The following is a 17,449-nucleotide window of genomic DNA, read 5'->3' on the forward strand; positions in this document are numbered from 1 at the left end:
TGACAGTATAAAGGTGATTTAAAGGTTTCGAAACAGTGTATTTGTAAGTGCAGATGACCTTGAGTAAAAAGTTGCTTGACGAGTTTATCGGAGTTCATTCTTGTTGGTCGCAATGAATTTTCTTATAGTATGTTAAAGGCAAAACCAAACATTAATAATTTTTTCGCAATAGTTAAAAAAATATTGCAAGTTATATTTAGGTGGTGCTTAACTGTTGGCGGACTGTATATATATAACAACAGGATAGGACAAATTTTTGTTTGATAATAAACGATGCATAAGCCGGTACCTTTATGTCGTATGTATATTGTTTTATTGAAATAGGTGTTATCAAATTTTGTAGTTATATAGATATATATATATATATATATTCCTTGTTAATAGTTGATATTCCTTGTCCTGATTTGAATATAAATTTCGTCTCTTTCGGGGTTTTTTTAGCTACTCAACGTTTTGTCACCTTTTTAACTATCAAGGAGCTTTAAGCATTGATTTTTTGTTTGTATTATCAACTCTTATGGTTTGAATTATCAAACAGCTTAAGCATCAATCATCACTGAAGATATTAAATGTCAAAATGTGCATCTACTGCAATAAAACTGGTACGGTCATTAAATATTAGTACACCTTATACCTGTTATATCTCATATCACTAATTTGTTTTCTAGTTAATATGTTTTGGCAATTATCTTGTACAATTAAAACATATTTTTATGAATATGAGTAGAATTAAATTAACGAATCATGTAAAAGATATTTAAATACATCGACCCAACAGTAATGAATATATATAATCTAAGGAGTTTTTTAATTAGTAAATAAAAGCGATAATACATGCTAATGTCTAATCACGCTTACCAAATATTTGAAATTTTACAATATCGGACTTGTTGCTGTCTCCATAGATATTTCTGGAAAATACCCGAACAAGGTAAAATTTATCTGGAGTTACGAAGTGCAAAGTGAAATTGATTTGATTTTTCATGTTACCAGTTACAGGTCCTACAAATGTCCAGTTTGACAAACTTTCGGTCTTATATTCAATGAAAAAATTCTGTTTGAATCCACCATTAAATCCTGGACACCAAGACACAAATAAATTATTTGCGTTTGCTATTATAGATACATTCGATGGAGTTTCCGGGTGATCTACCAAAGAAACATATATACCATCAATAACAATTATTGGCTTTAAGATGATATAATATAAACGATAATAATAAATAAATATCATTTGCATTGTTTAGTATGAATAAAAGCAAACTGTTGTGCGACTGTCATGAAAGTGAGAGTTTTAGCTAGCTTTTAAACCATGTTTGATCCACCCTTTTCTACATAAGAAAATGCCTGTACCATTGTGTACCAAATGAGGAACATGACAGGTGTTATCCATTCGTTTGATGTGTATGAGCTTTTGATTTTGCCATTTGAACAGGGATTATCCGTTTTGAATTTTCCTTGGAGTTGGGTATTTTTTTTTTTTTTATATTTTTAAGATTGTCCTTATGTGCATAGAGTACTCATCCAATTATTCAACAGTGTATACCACGTTTTTTAAATTATTTTTGACTAACGAATATATCAAAGATCACAGGTCATATAGAAAAGGGGATTTTCTTACTGGTATTTTTTATAACTGTAAAATGTACGGCCCGACGTCTAATTAAAATACTGTCGAATCAACACACTTTACAGCTTTGTTTAACCTTGATTCTAGATGTCTATCTATTTTATATATAATAGAAAAATAAAAAACATGAAATATAACAGTTTTGATGATTTATTTTAAATTACAAACGCGGTAAAAATGACCGTACAGGCTCTGCCATTGGTCTGTTTGGGTCCGCGGTACGGTTGGTTTTACTATTTATTTATAAACTAGTATATGTATCTCTTTATATATATTATCAATCGAGATAATTATATCAATCTAGGATCACCACTCGGTTAACTACAAACATATTCAAAACTACAAGTAGCGTATAGCTCGAACAAGCTTACAAATGTGACTTTAATGAACACCTATAAAATTCGCATCTAGTCGTAATTTAATATATATCAAATAACTTTCAGCATCAATGTACTTGCTATTGTTGATACCATTATTACTAAAAAGATGGGCACAATATACACCATAAATTGTCACCGAGTAATTACGTCAAGACCACAACGAAATTGCACTTGAACTTGTTACAAATTTGTCACCTGTCAGTTTGCACCTAGACAAGACACCGACTATTTACACCTCAATACGTCACCGACTATTTACACCTCGATACGTCACCGAATTTTTACACCTCAAAACGTCACCGACTATGTCACCGACTATGTCACTGATGAGTCTTTTGTAGACGAAACGCGCGTCTGGCGTATATGCTAAATTTAATCCTGGTATCTATGATGAGTTTGTTTACACCTCAATACGTCACCGACGATTTACACCTAAAAAGATTATCGACTATTTGCACCTTATTTTCTTACCCAACCATGTATACCTACAAAATGTCACCAACTTGCATCCGTAAAACATCATTGTTAATATAGGTGCTATTTCCTTACTTTTCTAATCACTCTTTAAATTTGGCGCTTCGTAACGTTCAAACATACACAATCACTGCCTTCCGTAGTTGTTTCTTTTCAGTTTTCTTCGCCGATCAGCCAATCACAGACGCTTTTACTTCTGTAAAAGTCGTCAACACCCTTCTCTCTGATTAGTGAAATTCCCAAAATGGTAATTCAAAATGTAAACACCGGAAGTTTTGTGTAAATAAAAATTATTTCAAGCTTAATATCAATTAGAAATAAATAAAGGCAAGAGTAGTATACCGCTGTTCAAAATTCATAAATCCATGGACAAAAAACAAAATCGGGGTAACAAACTAAAACTGAGGGAAACGCATTAAATATAAGAGGAGAACAACGACACAACATTAAAATGTAACACACACAGAAACGGACTAAGCATTAGACAAAATCCTACGAGAATAACAAATATAACATCAAAACCAAATACATGAATTTGGGATAGATAAGTACCGTGACACGTCTTTTAGTAATGTGAATTTCACACTCAAAAATAAGAGAAAACAAACGACACCACGGAAACACAACGTTAAAATGTAACACACACAGAAACGAACTATAATATAACAATGGCCATATTTCTGAATTGGTACAGGACATTTTTAAAGGAAAAAATGGTGGGTTGAACCTGGTTTTGTGGCATGCCAAACCTCCCTTTTTTATGGCCATGTGAAATATAACATTAAAATGACAACACAACATTACAGGACTACAATATAAATAAATAGGAGAACATAATTGACAAAGAAACACACGAATAATAGCTAACAAAAGGCAACAAATTAAAAATTTTAATACGCCAGAAGTGCATTTTGTCCACACAAGACTTACTAGTGACGCCCAGATACAAAAGTTTGAAAGCCTAAACAAGTGCAACGTTGAACAGCATCGAGGACCAAAAGTTCAATATGAGCAAGACGACGGATGTGGAAGGTAGATCAGGACCTTATTATAATTACAGAATATGTGATATCACCCTCAGGTTTAGGTGGTATTCGTGTTGCTCGTGTTTTTTTTTATTTTCCATTTATGGGCATTATGTGTTTTGGTCTGTACGTCTGTTCGTTTGACTGTCCGTCCGTCCGTACGATCATCCGTCCGTCTGTACCGCTGCAGGTTAAAGCTTTTGGTCAAGGTAGTTTAATTTTCATGAAGTTGAAGTCCAATTAACTTGTACATGTAACTTAGAACACATATCCTCTATCATATGATCTTTCTAATTTAATGCCAAATAAGAGTTTTGACCAAATTTCACAGTCCACTGGACATAGAAAATGATAGTGTGAGTGGGGCATCCTTTTAGTATTATGGATACTTTATTGTTATGAAGTGTTTTGGGTTTATTTTTTTATTATTGTCGAATTTTCTCTTTCATTGTCCCTCTAGTATTGCACAATTTTATTAGCATATCATAATATTAAAGTTCATTTACTTAAATACTTTACTTACTAGCTGATTTGAATTCTACAATAAAGCTGTTACAGCTTTTATGATTGCATGCTTCAATTGTGTAATTAGTAAAGTCCTCTTCGGTCGCTACAGGTAGGTGAATCAAATATTCAATCGCGAACACCATAATATTTATCCCGTGAAATGAATCACTTGTCTTAACTCTTCTCTTTTTTATCTTTAATTTCAGAATTTCTCCGTGTTTTTTTATTGATTTCAAAGCATCATGTTTGTATATATATATGGTAAGGTGCGATTCTTCCCCATATTGTCCATACTGAACGCCTTTATTCTGTGTCAGATATATTGGAAAGACTGAAAAGGATCGGATACATATATTTATCACATACAAGCGCCAATACATATTTAATTACAAACTTAGTATCTATGAATGTGAGTTTTACCAAATATGGGGAGTTCACGGTACTAATGCCTATCCTTGGTAAAATAAACCGTTCCTTTACTATTTTTTCATAAGTGTGTTTGCGATGCTTCAAATGTGCCAGCATAGTTTCCGCATTGTCGTGACTTTAAACAGTCTATACTGGTATACTATCTAGTCTATTCATTATCTATTTGAAAGCATAAAATACAAAATTTAATTGCAGTGATATACAATTGAATTTGAATCAAAATTGTACACGTATTAATTTGTTTCTCTGTGACGTTCCGCAACTGAAGACATCGTAGAAATTGTTATTTTTATTCGAACCATAATTGTCTTTATAAAGTAGTTAAAAGATTAGACATAATACGAGATTGCTTTGAAGTCAGACGACCTTTTATGGGAAGACTTCATAAGTTGGTATATTTGTCTCTTTGAGCAATAACACATAGTTATAAAACAATCCTGACTTGCACGGACAATTATTATCTTCTTAATATGTCGACCCTGCCTATCTTGCTTAGTAATTACGTATTACGCTGTCTTACATGCTTCATTAAGGTATAACTAGTCATTTATTTTCAATCTCAGTAAATACCATAACGATACCGTTGTAACTGCAAGCGAAAAAGACGAGGAACACAGTAAATTTTGCTGAAAAATTGTTGCGATCCGATCATTCTGATTCTTTTAGAGGTTTAATAAAGGTGATACATCGAACTGTGTATTTTTTGTAATTGATATGATATTGCTCTGTTTTGGTAGATATGTATTTTCAACTGACGTATAATAAATCCACCTTTCCTGTAGTAAAACTTATGTTTATGGTAATATGCATGTAGTACATGGATTCAATTTCAACATATATTTACTTGTCTGGTACATTTACACAGCAAGCCTAATAATAAGTTTGCTTTTAGAAACATGTTATAACCTGTAGATTCAATAACGACCCTTCCCTCCTGATAAATAGTGTCGTTTGAATTTGGGATACCATTGGCTGCCCTACATACATAAACTCCGTCATCTTCATGATGTCTACTTTTTGATTGTTTAATTGCAAGTATTCCTTGAGGTGTTCCTTTAATACGTCTAATCAACTCATTAAATTCTGATCTATGCTCCCATTCATCAAAAGTGTAATTGTCTGGTTCTCCCCTTGGTTTACATTGAAGCTGGATAGTTTGTTTAACACGTTTGTACGTAACTGTGACTGTCGGTGGATCTGATAAACAATTGTAAATGCTTCTAAAGTAAGTGTTACATAATTAAGATAGTTGTAGTTTAGATTTCATAGTTTCTAACTGACATCATAACGTTCAGTTCAAAAGCAATGATATAACTTGAGTCAATTATCCTTTAGTTATTATGTGTTTGATACGTTATGTGCATTTTCAGTGACTGCTGATTTTTACGGGTTTTTCAGTCTATATATTTGCCTTAACATTACTTAAAGCCTCGGTCATACCTTACCGGATAGCGTGAACAGACGCCAAACGGATCAATTTTTTTTCAATCCGTTCATGTCCGTTCATCTTTCCGTTTTATCCATCGACGTCCGTTCTGTTCGGTGGAAAATTTTAAGCATGTTCAAAACTTTAAATGGACATCCAACGGATGAAATGTCCGTTTAACGTCCGGAAGTCGTCCGTTTTTAACGGTACTCGTCCGTTTTGTTTCCGTTTTTTATCCGTTACTTGTCCGTTATACATCCGTTTGAGGTCCGGTAGATCAATTTACCAACGGACTTCTACCGGACGTATAACGCACGTATAACGGATAAAACGGATGTGAAACGGACATGAACTGAAGGATAACGGATAAAACGGATACGTATCGAATGTAAAACGAATAAATGCCAATTGAAAATTTCGCGCTAGTAATTCCAAGTATTGTTATGTCAGATTTCTTGAATGTCATGAATGCTTATTATTCATGATGAATTGTGGAGTAAGAGCACGTCTATACTATCAAGTAGCTCTTATTTAGGCCAGACTTAATTTAAATGTTGGAAGTATAAACCTTCTAAGACAATTAACTAAAACCAGTTACACGGAAACTGTTTAATTATCTTAAGGTCACGTTTATGTGATTTAAATGTTTTAATATTGCCGCCTTTAATTTTCCGCGAATCTTGTTCATCCGTTGTATGCGGTACGCTTCCGTTAGGTGTCCGTTTTATGCGGTACTCCTTCGTTGGATTTATCTTCGATATCCTTTCTGTCCGGTACGTTTCTGTTTCTCGTACGTTACATATCCTGTGTTAGTGTCCGTTAGCCATTCGTAACGAGTCTTTTATATATGGTCAGTACACCAACGGCCTTCCAAGGGATACAAATTTTGTCAACGGAAAACTTTTTTTTTTCGTCCGTTCGGCGTCCGTTCGAGCTATCCGTTAAGGTGTGGGCGTAGCTTAAAAGATGTTACGTCTATCTAGTCCTATTATGAGGATATATGATATAATATCAAATTTGTTGTTCTCTCGTAAGCATATAACATCCAAATGAGATGGTGTTCAAATGAAAACGACAACGAATAGTACTCGACAATAACGTTTTGTTTTAAAATGAGTTGGAAATTAATCATGTTGCATTTAGAATTTATAAAAAGCAAAATATTACAATTTTAAATATTCATACAAATTTCTCCTTTACATGATGGTGGTTTTTCGGCAATGATCTACAGATAATCATTTTTTCAGCCAGCCAACAATATACTGTAAGAAAACATATTTTGATAAAAATGAATTCTCTGTATTAATTCTTATCTTTGAGGATAACAACATTGTCATTGTATATAAAGATAAAATAGCCGTCCTTACCAGAAACTTTATAACATGTATAATTTTAATCTATAAACTAATCAAAATGTTGAAGGCATCAGGCACTGCATAATTGTTTGACTTTATCATGTATATAAAGATTTGATTAAAAACTTACATAATACAGTGAGATGAGTTGACGAACTGCCTTTGCCTATGATGTTTTCTGCACTGCATGTATATATTCCTGTTGAATTCCGGTGTAAAGGTGAAATTGAAAGACAGAACATTTGATCTTCATTGTCGGTTTCATTCCTTGTACTGTTTATTCTCCAAAAATCGACACTCATAAACTTTTTCCAAGTTGCATATTTGACACTGGGATTACTTGCTAATTTGCAACACAATTCCGTTGATGTGCCTTCTCTCTGGAAATCTTGTTTCAGAGGCAATATTGCCACGTATGGTTTGACTGTTGAAAGTTAAGACAATAATAACATTAATTTTTAACTTTTACAGTTGATGACACATCTTGATTTTATGGCACATGGAAACTGTCCTTCTGGAATTCATCGTTTATTCTGATTTAAAAAAAAATACAAACTACAGTATTCTTAAACATTTAAGGTGAATAGGGGGTCTTAATAAAAATTCATTGATTAATTTTGAAATTCGTTGCATTTTGTTTTTTAAATATATGAAAAAGCAAGAGTCATCGGACTTTTTTTCACGCTAAGGTTGTACAAAATAGTCCGATTTTGTATAAATAATGCATGGAAAATCTAATTTTGTGTGATAAAAAGAAAACTACACCATATAATTTTAAGATAAAATGTGAAAAAATAGCTCTTATAACATGCTTTAAGGTAAGAAGTAGTAAAATTGGGGTCGCATGACTATTTTTATTGCTATATATTAAAATAGGTATATTCAAAACAATTTATTCTAAATGATATTTTATCTGATGTATCTCCCCGACGATCTGAGCTATTTTCCTTATGTGGCAATTTAAAAAAAAATGAATCAAAATGAACACAGATAAAACACATAAATTACAAACCACTCTCAAAATAATATTTTATTCACATTACTATAAGACGTGTCACGGTACTTATCTATCCCAAATTCATGTATTTGGTTTTGGTGTTATATTTGTTATTCTCGTAGGATTTTGTCTAATGCTTAGTCTGTTTCTGTGTGTGTTACATTTTAATGTTGTGTCGTTGTTCTCCTCTTATATTTAATGCGTTTCCCTCAGTTTTAGTTTGTTACCCCGATTTTGTTTTTTGTCCATGGATTTATGAGTTTTGAACAGCGGTATACTACTGTTGCCTTTATCTATTAAATATCCAATAGTTTTCTCGTACTTAATATTGTACATCACACTTCAGGGAGGTAAATCTGTATACATCAGCTGCACGTTTAAATCACGTTCTATTGTTAAAGCAAAATTAAGCTCCTTGATGTACAATTTGTGTTTGTTAAACTGCTATATATCAATCAAATTTTACCGATAAAGTGTGAGGTTCAAGTATTTTTAAATTTTGATATTTTTGTCAATGGGTCAAAGTTTATATTTTGTAAAAATTTTATCAAAACTTAACGAGACAAATTATTTTCAGCAAGGTGATTGGTACCATCTTAAAAATCCAAGATGGAGGAAGACACCAAAGCCACCATAATTCATTTGATAATTATTGTGTTATTTGCCAAATTAGGTTTAACTGTACAATTTTTCATATTTAGTGATCTATGTAGGTTTCGGCAGATACAATCCTTTCCTCCATTTTATATCAGACTGAAATATCAGAAAATGTCGTTAAAGGATTGTTAGCCTTTTTAAACAAATAAAGTCAAAGTCGGTCTCGTATATTTATCTCCAGTTGTAAATGCATTGATAGCATTGAATACTTTGTGATAATCTTAATTTTAATGTTCGCTTACATTTGATGTCCAAATTAACGCTCTTTGTCAGTGGGGAAGTCAGTAACTCATGTTCAACAGAACAAGTAAATAATTTTTGATGGTCGTGTCGATTTGGTATAAAAATATAATCTAGTTGTCCTTCTCTGCCCTCTGTCAGTCTCGTTTCATTCATACTCCACGTTAGAACTCCGGCTGGTTGACCGTGTGTTACTGTACATACTAATGTCATCTCAACGTTTTCAACTCCGTGAATGGTATGACTGCCGGCAGCACTTTGTATTTCAAGGTTCATCGGTGACGCTGTATAATACAATGAATAAACATTATTTATATTTAGCATGTTGTATTTATTCTTATTCAAAGTTCAAGATATACCAATACCTTTGAGGTATTAGATAGGCTTCGTGTTTGCATCATTACGCAATCAAAAACAATCAAAAACCGAATCTGTTTGTCAGTTAAAGCGTACAAAACCTGAGTTTTATTTAAAGGAGAACTCAACTGAATTTCAAAATTATCAAACGTTTTAGCTGCTGTCAAATGGGTAATCTGGGTTTTTTTTTATGATTTTGGAAAACCAAAATCTACGTTCGATCTAAGAAAAGAAATAAAATTAAAAAGCTATTTGGGTCTCTGTTGAAATTTATAAATCGTTAGGGCTTTGCTTCTATTATATGTTTGATCCAATGTAAAGTTATCTTTATTTTAAAGTTTAAAAATATCTGATATATCTTACATTTTTGTTTAAATATAATATGTATAATATACACTACAAAAGTCAAAAAGTCTGAAAAGACCAGTTTTTGTCTTGATTTGCATGAACTTTTACTTGACATTCTCCAAAAGTATGACTCGTGTCTTAATTTTTCTTGACAAATTCTCATTTATATCAAATTTGTATGAAATTTACTGACATATTCTTGACATTCTGAATATGGTCTTAAAATTTCTTTACAAATTCTTGACATTTGAATACTGTCTTGAAATTTCTCGACATAATCTCGACATTCTTATTCTTTCTCAGATTGGCTTGACATATTCTGAACATTTTTAATTGTGTCTTAAATTTACTTGACAGTTCTGAGTCTTACAAATCATGACCAATATTCATAATATAACTTTAATCTTTATTTCTTTTTACATAATATACTGTTGTTTTTAAGTTACATTCCTTACAACAAATATGAAAGTTGGGCATGTAAAATAATTGAAAATTTGGGTATTTAAAGTTTCACAAATGCAAATATGGCTATGAAATCTAATGTATAAAATAATTTAAATGAGGATGTGTTGATATAAAACAATTTAAATGTGTTTTTTTTTTTAAATTAAAAATTTTGATTCCTACATCTTATTAATTATGATTAAAACCAATCATACGGTAGACATATTTCACTCTACATTCATAATATCCAATGTTAATATGGTAAATAATTATTGTACAAAAATGTGGTTTATATAAATAGCAAATTATGTTGATATAAAAATCATTCATTTAACAGAAGAACAATTTGTGTAATGTCATCTGTTGGAATATATATTAAGTATTATACATGGACAGGATGTTCCCCATGAAATTAAGTTATAACACACCCCAGAATACACGCAACTTTCAAATAGAAATTACTGATTTACCTGATGTTATCAGTTGACCTGCCATAAACATTCCAAAGATTAAACGAAAATTATTATCTACTCCAGGAATAATAATAAAAAAAGTATTCATAATGGGTCCCATCAATGATTTCTATTTTTTATTCAAATTTGAGTGTTATATTTTATAATTTTTAATCAATGATTTCATTGGTCTCTAACATACATACATAATATAGATCTAAACATTTTCTTTTCTTTTCAGGAAGGAGTTATCACAAATTTTTGTTGATAAAAAATAAAACAAATATGAAAAAAAAACGTTTTTGGGTTGTTCTTAAAAAATAGAGTTTGAATCAAGATGAGAACAAATTCTTTGACCAACACGAAAACCCCCTCCTCTTATTTTAGCCACACAAACCCAAAAGATTTCATACACCGTTCAGGCGAAATTTATACTGTTGAGATATTGTCAAGACATATTTAATACTGTCAAGAATGTGTCAAGACATATTCAGACATTATTTAGAATGTCAAGAATATGTCAAGACATATTCAGACATTATTAAGAATGTCAAGAATATGTCAAGACAGATCGAGACAAATTTAAGACAGTCAAGAATTTGTCGAGACTAATCCAGACTCTTATCAGATGATACAGGAAGTGTCGAGAAATTTTAAGACAATGTTAATACTGTCAAGACACTTGTCAAGAAAAATCAAGAACCTTTTAGGACAAACAAATACTATGTCAAGAATTTTTAAAAATTATGCAGACAAATTAAGAATGTCAAGTAAAAATTCATGCAAATTCAGACAAAATCTGGTCTTTTCAGACTTTTTGACTTTTGTAGTGATATAACCTATCTTATATACTTTATACTGATTTTGTCCAATTCCCAATTGTGGCATTTTCATTGAGTGTGAATTCGCATGGCGGCTTATGCATGTATAGCAGGACATGCTTGTCCAGTAAACGCATCCGGTCTCGCTCCTTTTTGCGTTTATGCGATTTCCTCAGTTTATGTTTGTTACCTGATTTATCTCTTCCTTGTCGATCTGCGAGGTTTGAACATTATAAAAAGGATATTGCCTTACAGAACTCGTAACAAAAACTGTACAAGATATATATAAAAAAAATGTTAAATAGCATACACATTGTACGATGTCAAATAAGTGCAAAATTAAAACGACACTAGCTGTCTTCAAAATCGAAAGTGTGGTGTACAATTCAGAACGAGGTTAAATGGTTAGGTTCGAGTTAGAACTCGCAGTCAGGATTCTACTTCGTCAAAATTATCTCCCCATTACGCCAGTTCATTTTCACAATCGTAGAAATGGAAGCCATTGTAGGGGTGACGCGCTACCAATTTTGCTCATGGAAACCGATAAATTTATCCACATTGCACCATTACGATCCTTATATGTCAGTTATATTTTAAAAGACAAATGTATCAAATAGCTAGTGAGCATCTGTTTATGATCTTGTCTGCATTGATTCAACTTAAAACTATTGTCTGATCGGTTGTCAGGTGGAATTTAAATTCATGAACATTTAAAAAAATTCTAATTAAATATTTCGTGGAAGGGCAGACTAGACTATTTTAGTGTATGAAGACTATAACCCCTAGTTATCACACACAAAACATTAGAATTTTTCGAAGATATGCATTTTCATCATCCAACTTGAAAGACTGTCGTCAAGTACTTTCAGTAACAAAATAGCTATTCGAACACACCTTCTCTGTTTTTGTGACTCATTAGATAGGTATTTCTCTTGACCCATATATTTCATCTTTTAGTACTGTTATTTTTTTGTGTTATAAAGTCAACCTGTAGCTTTAATATATAAAAATGATAGAATCTGAAGCGTGACGATGTATGAAATATTTTTACTTTGTACGATATCAAAACAAAATACTCAACTCAAACACGCCCTAACATAAAGAGGTGCACTCGATTTTCTATTTTCGATACAATTGTTACTTTTTTTTGGAATTTTTTCTTCAGTCACATAATGGAAGGGCAGACACGAAAATTACTGAACTAATAGATTGATATGTTTTCCGTCCGTGGTAATGTTTTCAAAAAAATCGGAGGTTATGCATTTTCTTCATCCAACTTGAAAGATACACATGTCGTCGACTTGATATTTAATTGTTCTGCTTAATTATGTACTAGATAAATTGAAAACTTATGCAAATGGTGTTTTTAAAATAAAACACCTCGTAATTGAGAAGAAAATTGTAATTTTGTTTGTTTCTATTAACTTTTAAAAAAATTGTCACTATAGTAAACAATACAGTAAACATTTATCGCCTTCTCTAACAAAGAGCTTCGATTCTTTTGTTCTATTTCAACCTGGTTTCCGACTGTCGGAGTAAATTTAGAATTAGAGTTGTTATTCGGGTTACCTTGCTTCCAGTTCGACAGTTACAGCTTGAGCTGAAGTTCAAGATAAGGCGTTTGGTCCATTTCTATGAGTATGGTCCGAGTTAACCTTCAAGTTTTTGTTAAATTGAGATAGGTTTTGGGTCTAATTGTACCAATGAAAGTAGTATAACAAAATTCCCTGCTAATTGTTATGCAAATATAGCATCAAGGAAGCTTTGTTGCCACAAATTACATCGGGCAATACAATTTTTTTTTAAAGTAATACATTTGTAACAGGAATTTCAAAAATGTCCATACCAGAGGAACATTTGACTATTATAGTCTCTATATCTCCATCTATGCTGTAATATCATATTGAAAACAATATGAATATGATTTCAAATTAAAATAACTACATAAAGATTTGATTTAAAGATATTAAACTGATTAGCGTCTCTTTTATAGATATAAGCATTGCCTGCTCTTGCTTTAATATTTCATGGAATTGCTGTGCCATTCGTGAACAGTATTTACTTCTTAATTTACTAGTAAATTCATGCTAGCTCAGTCAGGATTCTTCTTCGTCAAAATTATCTCCCTATAACGCCACCTAATTTTTATAATCGTAAAAATGGAAGCCAGTGATAACGCGCTGTCTATTTAGCACTTGAAAACCGACGAATTTATTCACATAGTACATGTATCATTGCGATCCTTATGTCCCAGTTGTATTTTAAAAGACAAATGTATCTACTATCTATTGAGCATCATTTAATGTACTTTTAATCCTGAACCTTAAAAGGTGTACTCGTCTTCCTCTTTTCGATGAAATCATTGCCTATTTTGGGGATTTTTTCTCAAAAAACTGTCAACTGGGGCAGAGATGCAAATTAATGCTTTAAGAAGATAAATGTATTATCTATCTTTCTTTGGATTTTTTTTTCGGCGGAATTTAAGCTTTTGCAGAAAAAAAGATTCACGAAAATTTGCACCTACCACAAGAGACTGTTTTGAGAAAAAATGTCTATCATTTAAAAGTTTACAAATATCTCGAAGCTGAATTCAATAATTCAAGTAAAAAACATATACATAAGATGCATAAAATCCAACAGGTGTCAACAATTCAAATTTAGTAACTTCGCCTTTTTTACCTTCTCTAACAAAGAGTTCCCCATTTCTTTTGTTTAATTTCAACTGGGTTTCCGCCTGAGTTTCTTTCGTTTTTATACAATGAGCCTGCGATTGTTTATACAAATTTCTTCGGGTTTTTTTTTTGTTATTTTTTTTTTTTTGCGCTTAATTTGTCTTAATGTTTTTAAAAAAACATGTACAAAAACTATTATTTAAATACTATTGGTATAAATGTAATTTACTTACTTTTCATTGAAACAGTGTATGTGTGTTCAAAGATCTTCAGGTTGTCCAAAAGTAAATAATTGCATTCATAAGATCCTTCGTTGATTTTTGAAAAGTTGGTTATTTTTAAGTTACATGTTCCTGATTCATGGTCACCAATGATATATATATTTGAAATGTTTAGTTCTGGGTTCATATCTAGACCTTCTGCATATGGAATATTATCTTCTTTACTCGTTGACATGTTAGGACCTTTCCAAGATCCTTGAACATGATTGTCGTTAGATCTTGAACAAGTACAATTAAGAACAATTGTTTTGCCATTTTCTACAAAAACAGTAGTGTTTTTTGACTGATATGGTACATGGGTTTCACCTAAAATGAAACAAAAAGCCTTCAAAAATTCAAAGTTAATCCTCAACTGTCACATTTTGTTTTGGACATTTATCCAATGTGTATAAGTCACTCAACAAAATTTACATATAAATAACCGGAAAACAAGAGGCAGTCAGATTGACAGCAAACCGGGTTTTTCCGCATGAAAATACTATTTGTAAATTATGACCCGAATGCAGCATCAAGTAAAAAAAAATGTTTGAAGAGTTCAGAAATGGAAAGGCCAAAATCAGTCCAAGTATCACTCTTCGATACTCTTTGTTTTCTAAATGTTAAAAGATTTCATCTAATCGTTTTCAAGTGTTTGTACGTATCACTTTTCGCTACTAAAAGGTCAAAAACTCAACAACGATTAAAGCTAAAATCGTTAAAATCTAACTTGACCTTTATTTAGTCACATGAAACATCATACCTCAATTTGAAAAGATTTCGTCAAAGCGTTTTCAAGTTATCACATGAACACTGTGGCCGGTGGTTTGGCAGCCGCCCGACGTCGTATAGCGATATTAATAACCGATATTTTCCTTTGGTAATCTGGCTAAACAGTATTTTATATATATAATATATTAAAACCCTCGAGCAAAGTTCAATTGTCCTGTAAACGATTTACGAAACTGTATGTGTTTAATTTATGGAACATGTTTTTGGAATCTGGTTAATAATATTCCATAAACATTATATTTAACCTTAACAAAGGTGTTAAAAGAGAAATTTCACCTCTAATACGAATTAAAACTTATATGTAGCGTCTGAGTTTAACCGGCTTATTTTCTGTCACACTCCTTAAATAGTTATTGATCCGCAACATCCTCCAAACTAGAGGCTCTAAAGAGCCGGTGTCGCTCACCTTGGTGTATGTGAATAGTAAACACAGGACGCAGATGGATTCATGACAAAATTGTGTTTCGGTGATGGTGATGTGTTTGTACATCTTACTTTACTGAACATTCTTGCTGCTTACAATTATGTATATAGATAATAAACTTAGCCCAGTAATTTCAGTGGAAAATTTAGTAAAAATTTACAAATTTTATGAAAATTGTTAAAAATTGACTATAAAGGCCATAACTTCTTAGGGTGTCAATTGACCATTTTGGTCATGTTGACTTATTTCTTGGTCTTACTTTGCTATACATTATTGTTTACAGTTTATTTCTATCTATAATAATATTCAAGATAATAACCAAAACAGCAAAATTTCCCTAAAATTACCAATTCAGAGGCAGCAACCCAACAACTGGTTGTCCTATTCATCTGAAAATTAATTCAGGGCTGATAGATCTTAACCTGATAAACAATTTTATCCCATGTCAGATTTGATATTAATGCTTTGGATTTTGAGTTATAAGCCAAAAACTGCATTTTACCCCTATGTTCTATTTTTAGCAATGGCGGCCATCTTGGTTGGTTGGTCGGGTCACGCCACACATTTTTTAAACTAGAAACCAAAAAGATGATCGTGGCCAAGTTTGAATTAATTTGGTCCAGCAGTTTCAGAGGAGAAGATTTTTGTAAAAGATATATTTGATTTAGGAAAAATGGTTAAAAATTGGCTTTATAGGGCAATAACTCCTAAAGAGGTCAACTGACCATTTTGATCATGTTGACTTATTTGTAAATCTTACTTTGCTGAACATTATTGCTGTTTACAGTTTATCTCTATCTATAATAATATTCAAGATAATAACCAAAAACAGCAAAATTTCCCTAAAATTACTAATTCAGGGGCAGCAACCCAACAATGGGTCATCTGATTCAACTGAAAATTTCAGGGCAGATAGATCTTGACCTGGTTAACAATTTTAACCCTGTCAGATTTGCCCTAAATGCTTTGGTTTCAGAGTTATAAGCCCAAAACTGCGTTTTACCCCTATGTTCTTTTTTTAGCCATGGCGGCCATCTTGGTTGGTTTGGCGGGTCACGCCACACATTTTTTAAGCTAGATACCCCAATGATGATTGTGGCCAAGTTTGGTTTAATTTGGCCCAGTAGTTTCAGAGGAGAAGATTTTTGTAAAAGTTAACGACGACGGACGACGGACGACGGACGCCAAGTGATGAGAAAAGCTCACTTGGCCCTTTGGGCCAGGTGAGCTAAAAAATGTTAGAATGTGGTACACAAATTTCTCTTGCGAGTCATAATTTTGCCTGTCGTACAGTGTTTTCTTGGACTGTCTTTTTACTCTCTCTCTCTCTCTCTTTCTCCGTGTATATAAAAATTGAATTATGCACAGTGATTTACATGTGTATAAGCAAAATACGTAAATGAATACATTACCTAAAGCATATACTACAAACGTTAGTTGTGCTATAAATGGAAAAGCATCCATCCTACAACATAAATTGCTATTATATATTTTTTAAACGAATCATTTAAAATAACATATCTGAGGACGTTACGTATGTTGGAGAAGGTCTAGATCTTACCTCCTATACATTTCTAAGAATATGATTGGTTAAAAGCAACTGCATGGAGACCGTGTATAATCCATATTAGGTTAGAAGGCGGGGCTTATTTCAATACACGGTAAATAGCGGTGTTACGTCCCTTTATAAAAACAATACGATGCATCCGTTTGTTTTCACCTAAATGTATTTAAAATACAGACAAGAGTTTAAATGTTGTGT

At 32.1% G+C, this 17,449-nt stretch overlaps 1 protein-coding gene across 1 annotated transcript in view; it reads right to left on the minus strand.

The window, feature by feature from the left end:
• LOC134701322 (uncharacterized) overlaps nucleotides 1–17,151 on the minus strand; it is a 28,474-nt gene extending 11,323 nt beyond the window's left edge. The window contains exons 1-7 of the mRNA XM_063562458.1: nucleotides 17,100–17,151; nucleotides 14,448–14,801; nucleotides 9,123–9,404; nucleotides 7,357–7,650; nucleotides 5,352–5,642; nucleotides 4,033–4,347; nucleotides 859–1,149 (exon numbers count right to left, since the gene is read on the minus strand). Of these exons, the coding sequence (XP_063418528.1) occupies nucleotides 859–1,149; nucleotides 4,033–4,347; nucleotides 5,352–5,642; nucleotides 7,357–7,650; nucleotides 9,123–9,404; nucleotides 14,448–14,801; nucleotides 17,100–17,151 (1,879 nt within the window). The remainder of the gene's footprint in view (nucleotides 1–858; nucleotides 1,150–4,032; nucleotides 4,348–5,351; nucleotides 5,643–7,356; nucleotides 7,651–9,122; nucleotides 9,405–14,447; nucleotides 14,802–17,099) is intronic.
• Between the last annotated feature and the right edge of the window lie 298 nt (nucleotides 17,152–17,449).

This window comes from Mytilus trossulus, unplaced genomic scaffold (assembly GCF_036588685.1).
Source record: "Mytilus trossulus isolate FHL-02 unplaced genomic scaffold, PNRI_Mtr1.1.1.hap1 h1tg000234l__unscaffolded, whole genome shotgun sequence".
Taxonomy (NCBI): domain Eukaryota; kingdom Metazoa; phylum Mollusca; class Bivalvia; order Mytilida; family Mytilidae; genus Mytilus; species Mytilus trossulus.